At 46.7% G+C, this 17,500-nt stretch overlaps 1 protein-coding gene across 1 annotated transcript in view; it reads left to right on the plus strand.

The window, feature by feature from the left end:
- The window catches only part of pcdh17 (protocadherin 17), a 172,297-nt gene that overhangs the window by 55,884 nt on the left and 98,913 nt on the right, over positions 1-17,500 (plus strand). Inside the window, 2 exon segments of the mRNA XM_071330918.1 lie at positions 8,162-8,220; positions 9,732-9,904. Coding sequence (XP_071187019.1) covers positions 8,162-8,220; positions 9,732-9,904 — 232 coding nt within the window.

Consider the following 17,500-nt stretch of genomic DNA (forward strand, 5'->3'; position numbering starts at 1 on the left):
AGTGGTATCTGTCTGTCTCTCTGTGAAGGACTCTAGGAGTGGTATCTGTCTGTCTCTCTGTGAGGAACTCTAGGAGTGGTATCTGTCTGTCTCTCTGTGAAGAACTCTAGGAGTGGTATCTGTCTGTCTCTCTGTGAAGAACTCTAGGAGTGGTATCTGTCTGTCTCTCTGTGAGGAACTCTAGGAGTGGTATCTGTCTGTCTCTCTGTGAAGAACTCTAGGAGTGGTATCTGTCTGTCTCTCTGTGAAGGACTCTAGGAGTGGTATCTGTCTGTCTCTCTGTGAGGAACTCTAGGAGTGGTATCTGTCTGTCTCTCTGTGAGGAACCCTAGGAGTGGTATCTGTCTGTCTCTCTGTGAAGGACTCTAGGAGTGGTATCTGTCTGTCTCTCTGTGAAGAACTCTAGGAGTGGTATCTGTCTGTCTCTCTGTGAAGAACTCTAGGAGTGGTATCTGTCTGTCTCTCTGTGAAGAACTCTAGGAGTGGTATCTGTCTGTCTCTCTGTGAGGAACTCTAGGAGTGGTATCTGTCTGTCTCTCTGTGAAGAACTCTAGGAGTGGTATCTGTCTGTCTCTCTGTGAAGAACTCTAGGAGTGGTATCTGTCTGTCTCTCTGTGAAGAACTCTAGGAGTGGTATCTGTCTGTCTCTCTGTGAGGAACTCTAGGAGTGGTATCTGTCTGTCTCTCTGTGAGGAACTCTAGGAGTGGTATCTGTCTGTCTCTCTGTGAGGAACTCTAGGAGTGGTATCTGTCTGTCTCTCTGTGAAGAACTCTAGGAGTGGTATCTGTCTGTCTCTCTGTGAGTAACTCTAGGAGTGGTATCTGTCTGTCTCTCTGTGAAGAACTCTAGGAGTGGTATCTGTCTGTCTCTCTGTGAAGAACTCTAGGAGTGGTATCTGTCTGTCTCTCTGTGAGGAACTCTAGGAGTGGTATCTGTCTGTCTCTCTGTGAAGAACTCTAGGAGTGGTATCTGTCTGTCTCTCTGTGAGGAACTCTAGGAGTGGTATCTGTCTGTCTCTCTGTGAAGAACTCTAGGAGTGGTATCTGTCTGTCTCTCTGTGAAGAACTCTATGAGTGGTATCTGTCTGTCTCTCTGTGAGGAACTCTAGGAGTGGTATCTGTCTGTCTCTCTGTGAAGAACTCTAGGAGTGGTATCTGTCTGTCTCTCTGTGAAGAACTCTAGGAGTGGTATCTGTCTGTCTCTCTGTGAGGAACTCTAGGAGTGGTATCTGTCTGTCTCTCTGTGAAGAACTCTAGGAGTGGTATCTGTCTGTCTCTCTGTGAAGAACTCTAGGAGTGGTATCTGTCTGTCTCTCTGTGAGGAACTCTAGGAGTGGTATCTGTCTGTCTCTCTGTGAAGAACTCTAGGAGTGGTATCTGTCTGTCTCTCTGTGAAGAACTCTAGGAGTGGTATCTGTCTGTCTCTCTGTGAAGAACTCTAGGAGTGGTATCTGTCTGTCTCTCTGTGAAGAACTCTAGGAGTGGTATCTGTCTGTCTCTCTGTGAAGAACCCTAGGAGTGGTATCTGTCTGTCTCTCTGTGAAGAACTCTAGGAGTGGTATCTGTCTGTCTCTCTGTGAAGAACTCTAGGAGTGGTATCTGTCTGTCTCTCTGTGAAGAACTCTAGGAGTGGTATCTGTCTGTCTCTCTGTGAGGAACTCTAGGAGTGGTATCTGTCTGTCTCTCTGTGAGGAACTCTAGGAGTGGTATCTGTCTGTCTCTCTGTGAGGAACTCTAGGAGTGGTATCTGTCTGTCTCTCTGTGAGGAACTCTAGGAGTGGTATCTGTCTGTCTCTCTGTGAAGAACTCTAGGAGTGGTATCTGTCTGTCTCTCTGTGAAGAACTCTAGGAGTGGTATCTGTCTGTCTCTCTGTGAGGAACTCTAGGAGTGGTATCTGTCTGTCTCTCTGTGAAGAACTCTAGGAGTGGTATCTGTCTGTCTCTCTGTGAGGAACTCTAGGAGTGGTATCTGTCTGTCTCTCTGTGAGGAACTCTAGGAGTGGTATCTGTCTGTCTCTCTGTGAGGAACTCTAGGAGTGGTATCTGTCTGTCTCTCTGTGAGGAACTCTAGGAGTGGTATCTGTCTGTCTCTCTGTGAGGAACTCTAGGAGTGGTATCTGTCTGTCTCTCTGTGAGGAACTCTAGGAGTGGTATCTGTCTGTCTCTCTGTGAAGAACTCTAGGAGTGGTATCTATCTGTCTCTCTGTGAGGAACTCTAGGAGTGGTATCTGTCTGTCTCTCTGTGAGGAACTCTAGGAGTGGTATCTGTCTGTCTCTCTGTGAAGAACTCTAGGAGTGGTATCTGTCTGTCTCTCTGTGAGGATTCCAGAACGATCAACATTTCTGTTGTAATGAAATAACTTGGCAAGACTCCAGATTGCAATTATGAACAGGTGGGATTTGATACCTTGAGATAAAAATATTTCTGTTAATTAATCAGTAAGAAAGACAAAACACAGTTATCCATTAACAGTCTTGTTGTTTTCACAGAGATTCAGTCATTTGATATCTTGTGATGATTATTTAGTCACATAATAAAAAAAGAAATGACATTCGACTCTGCAGCGTAATAGACAGTGATGGCTGGACAGGAAACTGGTAACCATGGCGTTTTGTCTTGAAACAAAATGTCACCCTATCCCCTACGTAGTGTCCAACGGGCCCTGGTCCAAAGTAGTGCACTACGGGGATAACTAGTCAGATGAAACAAAATGTCACCCTATCCCCTACGTAGTGTCCGACGGGCCCTGGTCCAAAGTAGTACACTACGGGGATAACTAGTCAGATGAAACAAAATGTCACCCTATCCCCTACGTAGTGTCCAACGGGCCCTGGTCCAAAGTAGTGCACTACGGGGATAACTAGTCAGATGAAACAAAATGTCACCCTATCCCCTACGTAGTGTCCAACGGGCCCTGGTCCAAAGTAGTGCACTACTGGGATAACTAGTCAGATGTATATCTGAAACCATTCAACTGAAATCTGTCTTCCTCATTTAACCCAACTCCTCTGAATCAGAGAGGGGGGGGGCTGCCTTATTCAACATCCATGTTATCGACACCCGGGGAACAGTGGGTTAACTTCCTCGTTCAGGAGCAGAACAACAGATGTGTACCTTGTCAGCTCGGGGATTCGATCTAGCAACCTTTGGGTTACTGGCCCAGCGTTCCTACCCTCCAGGCTACCTGCCGCCCCTCACAGGGCCCTCTTCAACATATATACAGTGGGGAGAACAAGTATTTGATACACTGCTGATTTTGCAGATTTTCCTACTTACAAGGCATGTAGAGGTCTGTAATTTTTATCATAGGTACACTTCAACTGTGAGAGACGGAATCTAAAACAAAAATCCCGAAAATCACATTGTATGATTTTTAAGTAATTAATTAGCATTTTATTGCATGACATAAGTATTTGATACATCAGAAAAGCAGAACTTAATATTTGGTACAGAATCCTTTGTTTGCAATTACAGAGATCATACGTTTCCTGTAGTTCTTGACCAGGTTTGCACACACTGCAGCAGGGATTTTGGCCCACTCCTCCATACAGACCTTCTCCAGATCCTTCAGGTTTCGGGGCTGTCGCTGGGCAATACGGACTTTCAGCTCCCTCCAAAGATTTTCTATTGGGTTCAGGTCTGGAGACTGGCTAGGCCACTCCAGGACCTTGAGATACTTCTTACGGAGCCACTCCTTAGTTGCCCTGGCTGTGTGTTTTGGGTCGTTGTCATGCTGGAAGACCCAGCCACGACCCATCATCAATGCTCTTACTGAGGGAAGGAGGTTGTTGGCTAAGATCTCGCGATACATGGCCCCATCCATCCTCCCCTCAATACGGTGCAGTCGTCCTGTCCCCTTTGCAGAAAAGCATCCCCAAAGAATGATGTTTCCACCTCCATGCTTCACGGTTGGGATGGTGTTCTTGGGGTTGTACTCATCCTTCTTCTTCCTCCAAACACGGCGAGTGGAGTTTAGACCAAAAAGCTCTATTTTTTAATCATCAGACCACATGACCTTCTCCCATTCCTCCTCTGGATCATCCAGATGGTCATTGGCAAACTTCAGACGGGCCTGGACATGCGCCTGCTTGAGCAGGGGGACCTTGTGTGCGCTGCAGGATTTTAATCCATGACGGCGTAGTGTGTTACTAATGGTTTTCTTTGAGACTGTGGTCCCAGCTCTCTTCAGGTCATTGACCAGGTCCTGCCGTGTAGTTCTGGGCTGATCCCTCACCTTCCTCATGATCATTGATGCCCCACGAGGTGAGATCTTGCATGGAGCCCCAGACCGAGGGTGATTGACCATCATCTTGAACTTCTTCTATTTTCTTCTATTTTCTAATAATTGCGCCAACAGTTGTTGCCTTCTCACCAAGCTGCTTGCCTATTGTCCTGTAGCCCATCCCAGCCTTGTGCAGGTCTACAATTTTATCCCTGATGTCCTTACACAGCTCACAGGTCTTGGCCATTGTGGAGAGGTTGGAGTCTGTTTGATTGAGTGTGTGGACAGGTGTCTTTTATACAGGTAACGAGTTCAAACAGGTGCAGTTAATACAGGTAATGAGTGGAGAACAGGAGGGCTTCTTAAAGAAAAACTAACAGGTCTGTGAGATCCGGAATTCTTACTGGTTGGTAGGTGATCAAATACTTATGTCATGCAATAAAATGCAAATGAATTACTTAAAAATCATACAATGTGATTTTCTGGATTTTTGTTTTAGATTCCATCTCTCACAGTTGAAGTGTACCTATGATAAAAATTACAGACCTCTACATGCTTTGTAAGTAGGAAAACCTGCAAAATCGGCAGTGTATCAAATACTTGTTCTCCCCACTGTATATCAACGAATTGGCGCGGGCACTAGAACAGTCTGCAGCACCCGGTCTCACCCTACTAGAATCCGAAGTCAAATGTCTACTGTTTGCTGATGATCTGGTGCTTCTGTCACCAACCAAGGAGGGCCTACAGCAGCACCTAGATCTTCTGCACAGATTCTGTCAGACCTGGGCCCTGACAGTAAATCTCAGTAAGACCAAAATAATGGTGTTCCAAAAAAGGTCCAGTCACCAGGACCACAAATTCCATCTAGACACCGTTGCCCTAGAGCACACAAAAAACTATACATACCTCGGCCTAAACATCAGCACCACAGGTAACTTCCACAAAGCTGTGAACGATCTGAGAGACAAGGCAAGAAGGGCCTTCTATGCCATCAAAAGGAACATAAATTTCAACATACCAATTAGGATCTGGCTAAAAATACTTGAATCAGTCATAGAGCCCATTGCCCTTTATGGTTGTGAGGTCTGGGGTCCGCTCACCAACCAAGATTTCACAAAATGGGACAAACACCAAATTGAGACTCTGCATGCAGAATTCTGCAAAAATATCCTCCGTGTACAACGTAGAACACCAAATAATGCATGCAGAGCAGAATTAGGCCGATACCCACTAATTATCAAAATCCAGAAAAGAGCCGTTAAATTCTACAACCACCTAAAAGGAAGCGATTCCCAAACCTTCCATAACAAAGCCATCACCTACAGAGAGATGAACCTGGAGAAGAGTCCCCTAAGCAAGCTGGTCCTAGGGCTCTGTTCACAAACACAAACACACCCCACAGAGCCCCAAGACAACAGCACAATTAGACCCAACCAAATCATGAGAAAACAAAAAGATAATTACTTGACACATTGGAAAGAATTAACAAAAAAACAGAGCAAACTAGAATGCTATTTGGCCCTAAACAGAGAGTACACAGTGGCAGAATACCTGACCACTGTGACTGACCCAAACTTAAGGAAAGCTTTGACTATGTACAGACTCAGTGAGCATAGCCTTGCTATTGAGAAAGGCCGCCGTAGGCAGACATGGCTCTCAAGAGAAGACAGGCTATGTGCACACTGCCCACAAAATGAGGTGGAAACTGAGCTGCACTTCCTAACCTCCTGCCCAATGTATGACCATATTAGAGAGACATATTTCCCTCAGATTACACAGATCCACAAAGAATTTGAAAACAAATCCAATTTTGATAAACTCCCATATCTACTGGGAGAAATTCCACAGTGTGCCATCACAGCAGCAAGATTTGTGACCTGTTGCCACAAGAAAAGGGCAACCAGTGAAGAACAAACACCATTGTAAATACAACCCATATTTATGCTTATTTATTTTAACTTGTGTGCTTTAACCATTTGTACATTGTTACAACACTGTAAATATATAATATAACATTTGTAATGTCTTTATTGTTTTGAAACTTCTGTATGTGTAATGTTTACTGTTAATTTGTATTGTTTATTTCACTTTTGTATAATATCTACCTCACTTGCTTTGGCAATGTTAACACATGTTTCCCATGCCAATAAAGCCCCTTGAATTGAATTGAATTGAATTGACAGAGAGCGAGAGAAAGAGAGAGAGTTGGAGAGACAGAGAGAGATTTGGAGAGACAGAGAGAGACAGAGAGAGATTTGGAGAGCGAAAGAGAAATACAGAGAGAGAGAGGGAGAGAGACAGTCCTGGCTCCAGTTTATCTGATTCTGGGGTGTCAGAACATCTACGTTGGGTTTATAAAACATTAAGAACACCTGCCCTTTCCATGACCAGGTGACTGACCAGGTGACTGACCAGGTGACTGACCAGGTGACTGACCAGGTGACTGACCAGGTGACTGACCAGGTGAAAGCTATGCTCCCTTATTGATCAGTGTAGATGAAGGGGAGGAGACGGGTTAAAGAAGGATTTTTAAGCCTTGAGACAATCGACACATGGATTGTGTATGTGTGCCGTTCAGAGGGTGAATGAACAAGACGACAGATTTAAGTGCCTCTGAACGGTGTACGGCAGTAGGTGCCAGGCGCACCTGTTTGTGTCAAGAACTACAACGCTTCTGGGGTTTTCACACTCAACAGTTTCCTGTGTGCATCCAGAATGTTCCACCACCAAAAGGACATCCAGACAACTTGACACGACTGTGGGAAGCGTTGGAGTCAACATGGGCCCATGTGGAACGCTTTCGACACCTTGTAGAGTCCATGTTCTGACGAATTTAGAACGTTCTGGAAACAGCCAGATCAATTATTTTACCACAGGGAATAGGGTGTTGTTTTCGGTAACCTAGGAGATAGACTACACATTAACATAACGCTCTGTCTGATTAACTAACTAACTAACCAACCAACACGTACAGTAACTGACTAACTGTCTGTGTGGTTACAATGTAGTCATGTGACATTACGTAACTCTTTATTCCATATTAAACACATTGTTACATGATCAGAATGTCCCTCCCCCCTCCTCCCCTTCCTCCTCCCTCGTCCTCCCCATTCCTCCCAACTCCTCCCCTTTCCTCCCCCCTCGTCCTCCCCATTCCTCCCCCATCCTCCCCCTTCCTCCCCCCTCGTCCTCCCCATTCCTCCCCCCTCCTCCCAACTCCTCCCCTTTCCTCCCCCCTCGCCCTCCCCATTCCTCCCCCATCCTCCCACTTCCTCCCCCATCCTCCCCTCCTCTCATCATTCCCCCCCTCTTCACCCTTCCTTCCCCTCCTCTCATCATTCTCCCCCCTCCCCCTCCCTCCTCCCAACTCCTTCTCCTTCCTCTCATCATTCTCCCCCCTCCTCCCCCTCCTCCCCCTCCTCCCAACTCCTTCTCCTTCCTCTCATCATTCTCCCCACCTCCTCCCCCTCCTCCCAACTCCTTCCCCTTCCTCTCATCATTCACCCCCCCACCTCCCCCTTCCTCTCATCATTCTCCCCCCTCCTCCCCCTTCCTCCCAACTCCTTCCCCTTCCTCTCATCATTCACCCCCCCACCTCCCCCTTCCTCTCATCATTCTCCCCCTCCTCCCCCTTCCTCCCAACTCCTTCCCCTTCCTCTCATCATTCCCCCCCCCTCCCCCCCTCCTCCCCCTCCTCCCCCTTCCTCTCATCATTCACCCCCCTCTTCACCCTTCCTCCCCCTTCCTCTCATCATTCTCCCCCCTCTTCACCCTTCCTTCCCCTTCTAAGCTCCCCTCCTCCCCCTTCCTCTCATCATTCTCCCCCCTCCTCCTCCCATCATTTGGGACACATTTGGGTGTAACACAACACCGACAGGGGACACATTTGAGTGTAACACAGCACGTTGTAAACTCTCTCCTCTCTCTCTTCTTCACAGACAGACAATTTTCCCGCTGAGCCCAATTACATGGGCAGCAGGCAGCAGTTTGTTCAAAGGTAAGGACTCATCATGAATCCCAATATTCTATATTCTATATTACAGTTATAACTAGATCCTATACTAGTACTGTACCCTAACCCTTTACAGTTATAACTAGATCCTATACTAGTACTGTACCCTAACCCTTTACAGTTATAACTAGATCCTATACTAGTACTGTACCCTAACCCTTTACAGTTATAACTAGATCCTATACTAGTACTGTACCCTAACCCTATATAGTTATAACTAGATCATATACTAGTACTGTACCCTGACCCTTTATAGTTATAACTAGATCATATACTAGTACTGTACCCTAACCCTATATAGTTATAACTAGATCCTATACTAGTACTGTACCCTAACCCTTTACAGTTATAACTAGATCCTATACTAGTACTGTACCCTAACCCTATATTAGTTATAACTAGATCATATACTAGTACTGTACCCTAACCCTATATAGTTATAACTAGATCATATACTAGTACTGTATCCTAACCCTTTATAGTTATAACTAGATCCTATACTAGTACTGTATCCTAACCCTTTATAGTTATAACTAGATCCTATACTAGTACTGTACCCTAACCCTTTATAGTTATAACTAGATCCTATACTAGTACTGTACCCTAACCCTTTATAGTTATAACTAGATCCTATACTAGTACTGTACCCTAACCCTTTACAGTTATAACTAGACCATATACTAGTACTGTACCCTAACCCTTTATAGTTATAACTAGACCATATACTAGTACTGTACCCTAACCCTTTATAGTTATAACTAGACCATATACTAGTACTGTACCCTAACCCTTTATAGTTATAACTAGACCATATACTAGTACTGTACCCTAACCCTTTATAGTTATAACTAGATCCTATACTAGTACTGTACCCTAACCCTTTACAGTTATAACTAGACCATATACTAGTACTGTACCCTAACCCTTTATAGTTATAACTAGACCATATACTAGTACTGTACCCTAACCCTTTATAGTTATAACTAGATCATATACTAGTACTGTACCCTAACCCTTTATAGTTATAACTAGATCCTATACTAGTACTGTACCCTAACCCTTTACAGTTATAACTAGACCATATACTAGTACTGTACCCTAACCCTTTATAGTTATAACTAGACCATATACTAGTACTGTACCCTAACCCTTTATAGTTATAACTAGACCATATACTAGTACTGTACCCTAACCCTTTATAGTTATAACTAGATCATATACTAGTACTGTACCCTAACCCTTTATAGTTATAACTAGATCCTATACTAGTACTGTACCCTAACCCTTTATAGTTATAACTAGATCCTATACTAGTACTGTACCCTAACCCTTTATAGTTATAACTAGACCATATACTAGTACTGTACCCTAACCCTTTACAGTTATAACTAGATCCTATACTAGTACTGTACCCTAACCCTTTATAGTTATAACTAGATCATATACTAGTACTGTACCCTTTATATTTCTATCTTTAATAGTTTTTTGTCCTGTAGCAGCTCGACATTCAAGGACCCAGAGCGAGCCAGCCTTAGAGACAGTGGTCATGGAGATAGTGACCAGGCCGATAGCGACCAGGACACTAATAAAGGCTCCTGCTGCGACATGTCGGCCAAGGAGGCTCTGAAGATGAAGGCTACGGGGGTTAAACCACCTCCTCTTGAACAGGGTGAGTCCTCGTTACCTTGTTACTCTTCACCCTCAGACTCTGACAGGATCACCTCCTTCTGTTATGAACTCAGCCTTGTCTGAGTCTGACAGGATCACCTCCTTCTGTTATGAAGTCAGTCTTGTCTGAGTCTGACAGGATCATCTCCTTCTATTATGAAGTCAGCCTTGTCTGAGTCTGACAGGATCACCTCCTTCTGTTATGAAGTCAGTCTTGTCTGAGTCTGACAGGATCACCTCCTTCTATTATGAAGTCAGTCTTGTCTGAGTCTGGAAGGACCTGCTGTTTCTGTAGTGTTAGTTAGCTAGATATACAAGTAACCTCCCTGGATGCTAGTCTGTCTCCTGTTTCTGTAGTGTTAGTTAGCTAGATATACAAGTAACCTCCCTGGACAGGACGCTAGTCTATCTCCTGTTTCTGTAGCGTTAGTTAGCTAGATATACAAGTAACCTCCCTGGACAGGATGCTAGTCTATCTCCTGTTTCTGTAGCGTTAGTTAGCTAGATATACAAGTAACCTCCCTGGACAGGACGCTAGTCTATCTCCTGTTTCTGTAGCGTTAGTTAGCTAGATATACAAGTAACCTCCCTGGACAGGACGCTAGTCTATCTCCTGTTTCTGTAGCGTTAGTTAGCTAGATATACAAGTAACCTCCCTGGACAGGACGCTAGTCTATCTCCTGTTTCTGTAGCGTTAGTTAGCTAGATATACAAGTAACCTCCCTGGACAGGACGCTAGTCTATCTCCTGTTTCTGTAGCGTTAGTTAGCTAGATATACAAGTAACCTCCCTGGACAGGACGCTAGTCTATCTCCTGTTTCTGTAGAGTTAGTTAGCTAGATATACAAGTAACCTCCCTGGACGCTAGTCTATCTCCTGTTTCTGTAGTGTTAGTTAGCTAGATATACAAGTAACCTCCCTGGACGCTAGTCTATCTCCTGTTTCTGTAGTGTTAGTTAGCTAGATATACAAGTAACCTCCCTGGACGCTAGTCTATCTCCTGTTTCTGTAGTGTTAGTTAGCTAGATGTACAAGTAACCTCCCTGGACAGGACGCTAGTCTATCTCCTGTTTCTGTAGTATTAGTTAGCTAGATATACAAGTAACCTCCCTGGACGCTAGTCTATCTCCTGTTTCTGTAGTGTTAGTTAGCTAGATATACAAGTAACCTCCCTGGACAGGACGCTAGTCTATCTCTTGTTTATGTAGTGTTAGTTAGCTAGATATACAAGTAACCTCCCTGGATGCTAGTTTATCTCCTGTTTCTGTAGTGTTAGTTAGCTAGATATACAAGTAACCTCCCTGGACAGGACACTAGTCTATCTCCTGTTTCTGTAGAGTTAGTTAGCTAGATATACAAGTAACCTCCCTGGACAGGACGCTAGTTTAACTCCTGTTTCTGTAGTGTTAGTTAGCTAGATATACAAGTAACCTCCCTGGACAGGACACTAGTCTATCTCCTGTTTCTGTAGTGTTAGTTAGCTAGATATACAAGTAACCTCCCTGGACAGGACACTAGTCTGTCTCCTGTTTCTGTAGTGTTAGTTAGCTAGATATACAAGTAACCTCCCTGGACAGGACACTAGTCTATCTCCTGTTTCTGTAGTGTTAGTTAGCTAGATATACAAGTAACCTCCCTGGACAGGACACTAGTCTATCTCCTGTTTCTGTAGTGTTAGTTAGCTAGATATACAAGTAACCTCCCTGGACAGGACACTAGTCTATCTCCTGTTTCTGTAGTGTTAGTTAGCTAGATATACAAGTAACCTCCCTGGACAGGACGCTAGTCTATCTCCTGTTTCTGTAGTGTTAGTTAGCTAGATATACAAGTAACCTCCCTGGACAGGATGCTAGTCTGTCTCCTGTTTCTGTAGTGTTAGTTAGCTAGATATACAAGTAACCTCCCTGGACAGGACACTAGTCTGTCGCAGGGCCTTAGTTGGCATAGTCACAAAATGGCGGTCTGGAAATCCCTTCCTTGAAGATAAAGGTAATGGGCATTAAACCCTCTGAAGCAGGGTGAGTCTTTTGTTTAGTTCTAGGTTACAGTCTGATGAGAACTCTGTCTGTTCTGGAGGCATACTGGACTGGCTTTCACAAAATGGCGGTTTGGATTCTGTTTCCCTTTTTCAATCTGACATGATCAACCCTTTGAGAAGATGTTCTTACTTGTGAGTCCTCATTCAGTTTACAGTCTGAGACCCTGACATCAACACCTTCTATTCTGAAGATAGGTGGAGTCCTCATTCAGTTTACAGTCTGAGACTCTGACATCAACCCCTTCTATTCTGAAGATAGGTGGAGTCCTCATTCAGTTTACAGTCTGAGACTCTGACATCAACCCCTTCTATTCTGAAGATAGGTGGAGTCCTCATTCAGTTTACAGTCAGAGACTCTGACATCAACCCCTTCTATTCTGAAGATAGTTGGCGTAGTCACAACATGGCGATTGGTTCTTCACCTTCCATGGCCCCTCCCCTCAGCCTCACCTCTCCTTCTGGCTTTTCCATGGTCCCTCCCCTCTCTCTCTCTCTCTCCCTCCCTCTCTCCCTCCCTCCCTTCCTCCCTTCCTTCCTTCCTCCCCCTCTCTCTCTCCCTCCCTCTCTCCCTCCCTCCCTCCCTCCCTCCCTCCCTCCCTCCCTCCCTCTCTCTCTCTCTCTCTCTCTCTCCCTCCCTTCCTTCCTCCCTCCCTCCCTCCCTCCCTCCCTCCCTCCCTCCCTCCCTTCCTTCCTTCCTCCCCCTCTCTCTCTCTCCCTCTCTCCCTCCCTCCCTCCCTCCCTCCCTCTCTCTCCCTCCCTCCCTCCCTCCCTCCCTCTCTCCCTCCCTCCCTCCCTCCCTCCCTCCCTCCCTCCCTCCCTCCCTCTCTCTCTCTCTCTCTCTCTCTCCCTCCCTCCCTCCCTCCCTCCCTCCCTCCCTCCCTCCCTCCCTCCCTCTCTCCCTCCCTCCCTCCCTCCCTCCCTCCCTCCCTCCCTCCCTCCCTTCCTTCCTCCCTCTCTCTCTCTCTCTCTCTCTCTCTCTCTCCCTCACTCCCTCCCTCCCTTCCTCCCTCCCTCCCTCCCTCCCTCCCTCCCTCCCTCCCTCCCTCCCTCCCTTCCTTCCTTCCTCCCCCTCTCTCTCTCTCTCTCTCCCTCTCTCCCTCCCTCCCTCCCTCCCTTCCTTCCTCCCCCTCTCTCTCTCTCTCCCTCTCTCCCTCCCTCTCTCCCTCCCTCCCTTCCTTCCTTCCTCCCCCTCTCTCTCTCTCTCTCTCCCTCCCTCCCTCCCTCCCTCCCTCCCTTCCTTCCTTCCTCCCTCCCTCCCTCCCTCCCTCCCTCCCTCCCTCCCTCCCTCCCTCCCCCTCTCTCTCTCTCTCCCTCCCTCTCCCTCCCTCCCTCCCTCCCTCCCTCCCTCCCTCCCTTCCTCCCCTCTCTCTCTGTGTGTATTCCAGCCACGTTGTCAGTTTATCAAAGCAGACAAGCCCATTATGTTTGTATAAGCCCAACCACTTTCCCCTTTCCATTTAGACCCTGTCCTCTCTCCCTCCCCTTTCCATTTAGACCCTGTCCTCTCTCCCTCCCCTTTCCATTTAGACCCTGTCCTCTCTCCCTCCCCTTTCCATTTAGACCCTGTCCTCTCTCCCTCCCTCCACTCCTCCTCTCCCTCCCTCCCTCCCTCCCTCCCTCCCTTCCTTCCTTCCTCCCCTCTCTCTCTCTCTCTCTCTCTCTCCCTCCCTCCCTCCCTCCCTCCCTTCCTTCCTTCCTTCCTCCCTCCCTCCCTCCCTCCCTCCCTCCCTCCCTCCCTCCCTCCCTCCCTTCCTTCCTTCCTTCCTTCCTTCCTCCCCCTCTTTCTCTCTCTCCCTCCCTCCCTCCCTCCCTCCCTCCCTCCCTCCCTCCCTCCCTCCCTCCCTCCCTCCCTCCCTCCCTCCCTCCCTCCCTTCCTTCCTCCCCCTCTCTCTCTCCCTCCCTCCCTCCCTCCCTCCCTCCCTCCCTCCCTCCCTCCCTTCCTTCCTCCCTCCCCCCTCCCTCCCTCCCTCCCTCCCTCCCTTCCTCCCTCCCTTCCTCCCTCCCTCCCTTCCTCCCTTCCTCCCCCTCTCTCTCTGTGTGTATTCCAGCCACGTTGTCAGTTTATCAAAGCAGACAAGCCCATTATGTTTGTATAAGCCCAACCACTTTCCCCTTTCCATTTAGACCCTGTCCTCTCTCCCTCCCCTTTCCATTTAGACCCTGTCCTCTCTCCCTCCCCTTTCCATTTAGACCCTGTCCTCTCTCCCTCCCCTTTCCATTTAGACCCTGTCCTCTCTCCCTCCCCTCCACTCCTCCTCTCCCTCTCTCCCTCCCCTCCACTCCTCCTCTCCCTCTCTCCCTCCCCTCCACTCCTCCTCTCCCTCTCTCCCTCCCCTCCAATCCTCCTCTCCCTCTCTCCCTCCCCTCCACTCCTCCTCCCCCTCTCTCCCTCCCCTCCACTCCTCCCCTCCCTCTCTCCCTCCCCTCCACTCCCTCTCTCCCTCCCCTCCACTCCTCCTCTCCCTTCCCTCTCTCCCTCCCCTCCACTCCTCCTCTCCCTTCCCTCCCTCGCTCCCCTCCACTCCTCCACTCCTCCTCTCCCTCACGCCTCATTCGCCGGCAGCAGTGTGATTGTGTAAAAGTTTTATAATGGAACAAGGGAAAGGACTTAGCATGCGTCAGGCAGACCATGTAACATCCTGCGTAGCTGATTAAATATGAATAATTATTCTAAGCGCTGTTGGTAGGGCAGATTACACATGACATGTGTAGAACCATAACGCTGGAGAGTCTCGTACTCAGCCCTCTATCTCCCCTGTGTTCCGCTCTGCCAACGGATGGCGAGGTGGAGCACGGAGGAGACGGAGTATACGTGTAGGGAGGATAGAGGAATGTAGTCTCCTGAGATATGGTGGTAGTTAGGATACTAGTGTTTCAGTAGAGGACAGGAGATAGAGAGATGATGAGGAGGGAGGATAGAGGGATGGAGTCTCCTGAGATATGGTGGTAGTTAGGATCCTAGTGTTTCAGTAGACGATAGAAGGGGTGTAGTTTATGTACGCTGTGTCCTACTGAGTAATAGAACACTAGATGGTAGATGCTTTCGATGTCCTGGTGTCCTGTCGCCTGGTGTCCTGTCGCCTGGTGTCCTGTCGCCTGGTGTCCTGTCGCCTGGTGTTCTGTCGCCTGGTGTCCTGTCGCCTGGTGTCCTGTCGCCTGGTGTCCGGTCGCCTGGTGTCCTGTCGCCTGGTGTTCTGTCGCCTGGTGTCCTGTCGCCTGGTGTCCTGTCGCCTGGTGTCCTGTCGCCTGGTGTCCGGTCGCCTGGTGTCCTGTCGCCTGGTGTCCTGTCGCCTGGTGTCCTGTCGCCTGGTGTCCTGTCGCCTGATGTCCTGTCGCCTGGTGTCCTGTCGCCTGGTGTCCGGTCGCCTGGTGTCCGGTCGCCTGGTGTCCAGTCGCCTGGTGTCCTGTCGCCTGGTGTCCGGTCGCCTGGTGTCCTGTCGCCTGGTGTCCTGTTTCCTATATCCAGACAGTACTACATAGTAACATTACAGAGCTGATAAGATTGTACTGTACAGTGCTGTCTGTCTGTCTGTCTGTCTGTCTGTCTGTCTGTCTGTCTGTCTGTCTGTCTGTCTGTCTGTCTGTCTGTCTGTCTGTCTTAACAGCGTTTGTCTTCCCATTGGGTTTTACATTAGAGAAAACACTACATTGGCAAGAGGAATTGGCCAATTAAAGGCGGCCATATGTTTCCCATTTTGAAAATGTACTAATTTAATCGTCCATGAGAACGATTCAGAGTAATAGATGGAGATTATGGAAACATTTATATGTGACGATGCTTATGACAAAATGGGTTTTTGCACAGAGTCGAACATGTCCAGACACGTAACCTTCATTTACTCCAGGGGGGCAGTACTACTATGACTGTCCCTGTACAACAACACCTATCATACTACTATGACTGTCCCTGTACAACAACACCTATCATACTACTATGACTGTCCCTGTACAACAACACCTATCATACTACTATGACTGACCCTGTAAAACAACACCTATCATACTACTATGACTGTCCCTGTACAACAACACCTATCATACTACTATGACTGTCCCTGTACAACAACACCTATCATACTACTATGACTGACCCTGTAAAACAACACCTATCATACTACTATGACTGTCCCTGTACAACAACATCTATCATACTACTATGACTGACACTGTACAACAACACCTATCATACTACTATCACTGTCCCTGTAAAACAACATCTATCATACTACTATGACTGACACTGTACAACAACACCTATCATACTACTATGACTGACCGTGTAAAACAACACCTATCATACTACTATGACTGACCCTGTAAAACAACACATTTCACTGCACCTATCATACTACTATGACTGTCCCTGTAAAACAATACCTATCATACTACTATGACTGACCCTGTAAAACAACACCTATCATACTACTATGACTGACCCTATAAAACAACATCTATCATACTACTATGACTGACCCTGTAAAACAACACCTATCATACTACTATGACTGTCCCTGTAAAACAACACCTATCATACTACTATGACTGTCCCTGTACAACAACACCTATCATACTACTATGACTGACCCTGTACAACAACACCTATCATACTACTATGACTGACCCTGTAAAACAACACCTATCATACCACTATGACTGTCCCTGTAAAACAACACCTATCATACTACTATGACTGACCCTGTACAACAACATCTATCATACTACTATGACTGACCCTGTAAAACAACACCTATCATACTACTATGACTGACCCTGTACAACAACACCTATCATACTACTATGACTGTCCCTGTACAACAACATCTATCATACTACTATGACTGTCCCTTTCAAACAACACCTATCATACTACTATGACTGTCCCTGTAAAACAACACCTATCATACTACTATGACTGACCCTGTAAAACAACACCTATCATACTACTATGACTGACCCTGTAAAACATCACCTATCATACTACTATGACTGACCCTGTCATACAACACCTATCATACTACTATGACTGACCCTGTAAAACAGCACCTATCATACTACTATGACTGACCCTGTAAAACAACACATTACACTGCACCTATCATACTACTATGACTGACCCTGTAAAACAACACCTATCATACTACTATGACTGGCCCTGTAAAACAACACATTACACTGCACCTATCATACTACTATGACTGACCCTGTAAAACAACACCTATCATACTACTATGACTGACCCTGTAAAACAGCACCTATCATACTACTATGACTGACCCTGTAAAACAACACATTACACTGCACCTATCATACTACTATGACTGACCCTGTAAAACAACACCTATCATACTACTATGACTGGCCCTGTAAAACAACACATTACACTGCACCTATCATACTACTATGACTGACCCTGTAAAACAACACCTATCATACTACTATGACTGACCCTGTAAAACAACACATTACACTGCACCTATCTATGAAATAACACAATGTCTTTACCTCATTCTGCTCTCTCCCTCTCTGTCTTTACCTCATTCTGCTCTCTCTCTCTCTGTC

Source organism: Salvelinus alpinus, chromosome 10, assembly GCF_045679555.1.
Source record: "Salvelinus alpinus chromosome 10, SLU_Salpinus.1, whole genome shotgun sequence".
NCBI lineage: Eukaryota > Metazoa > Chordata > Actinopteri > Salmoniformes > Salmonidae > Salvelinus > Salvelinus alpinus.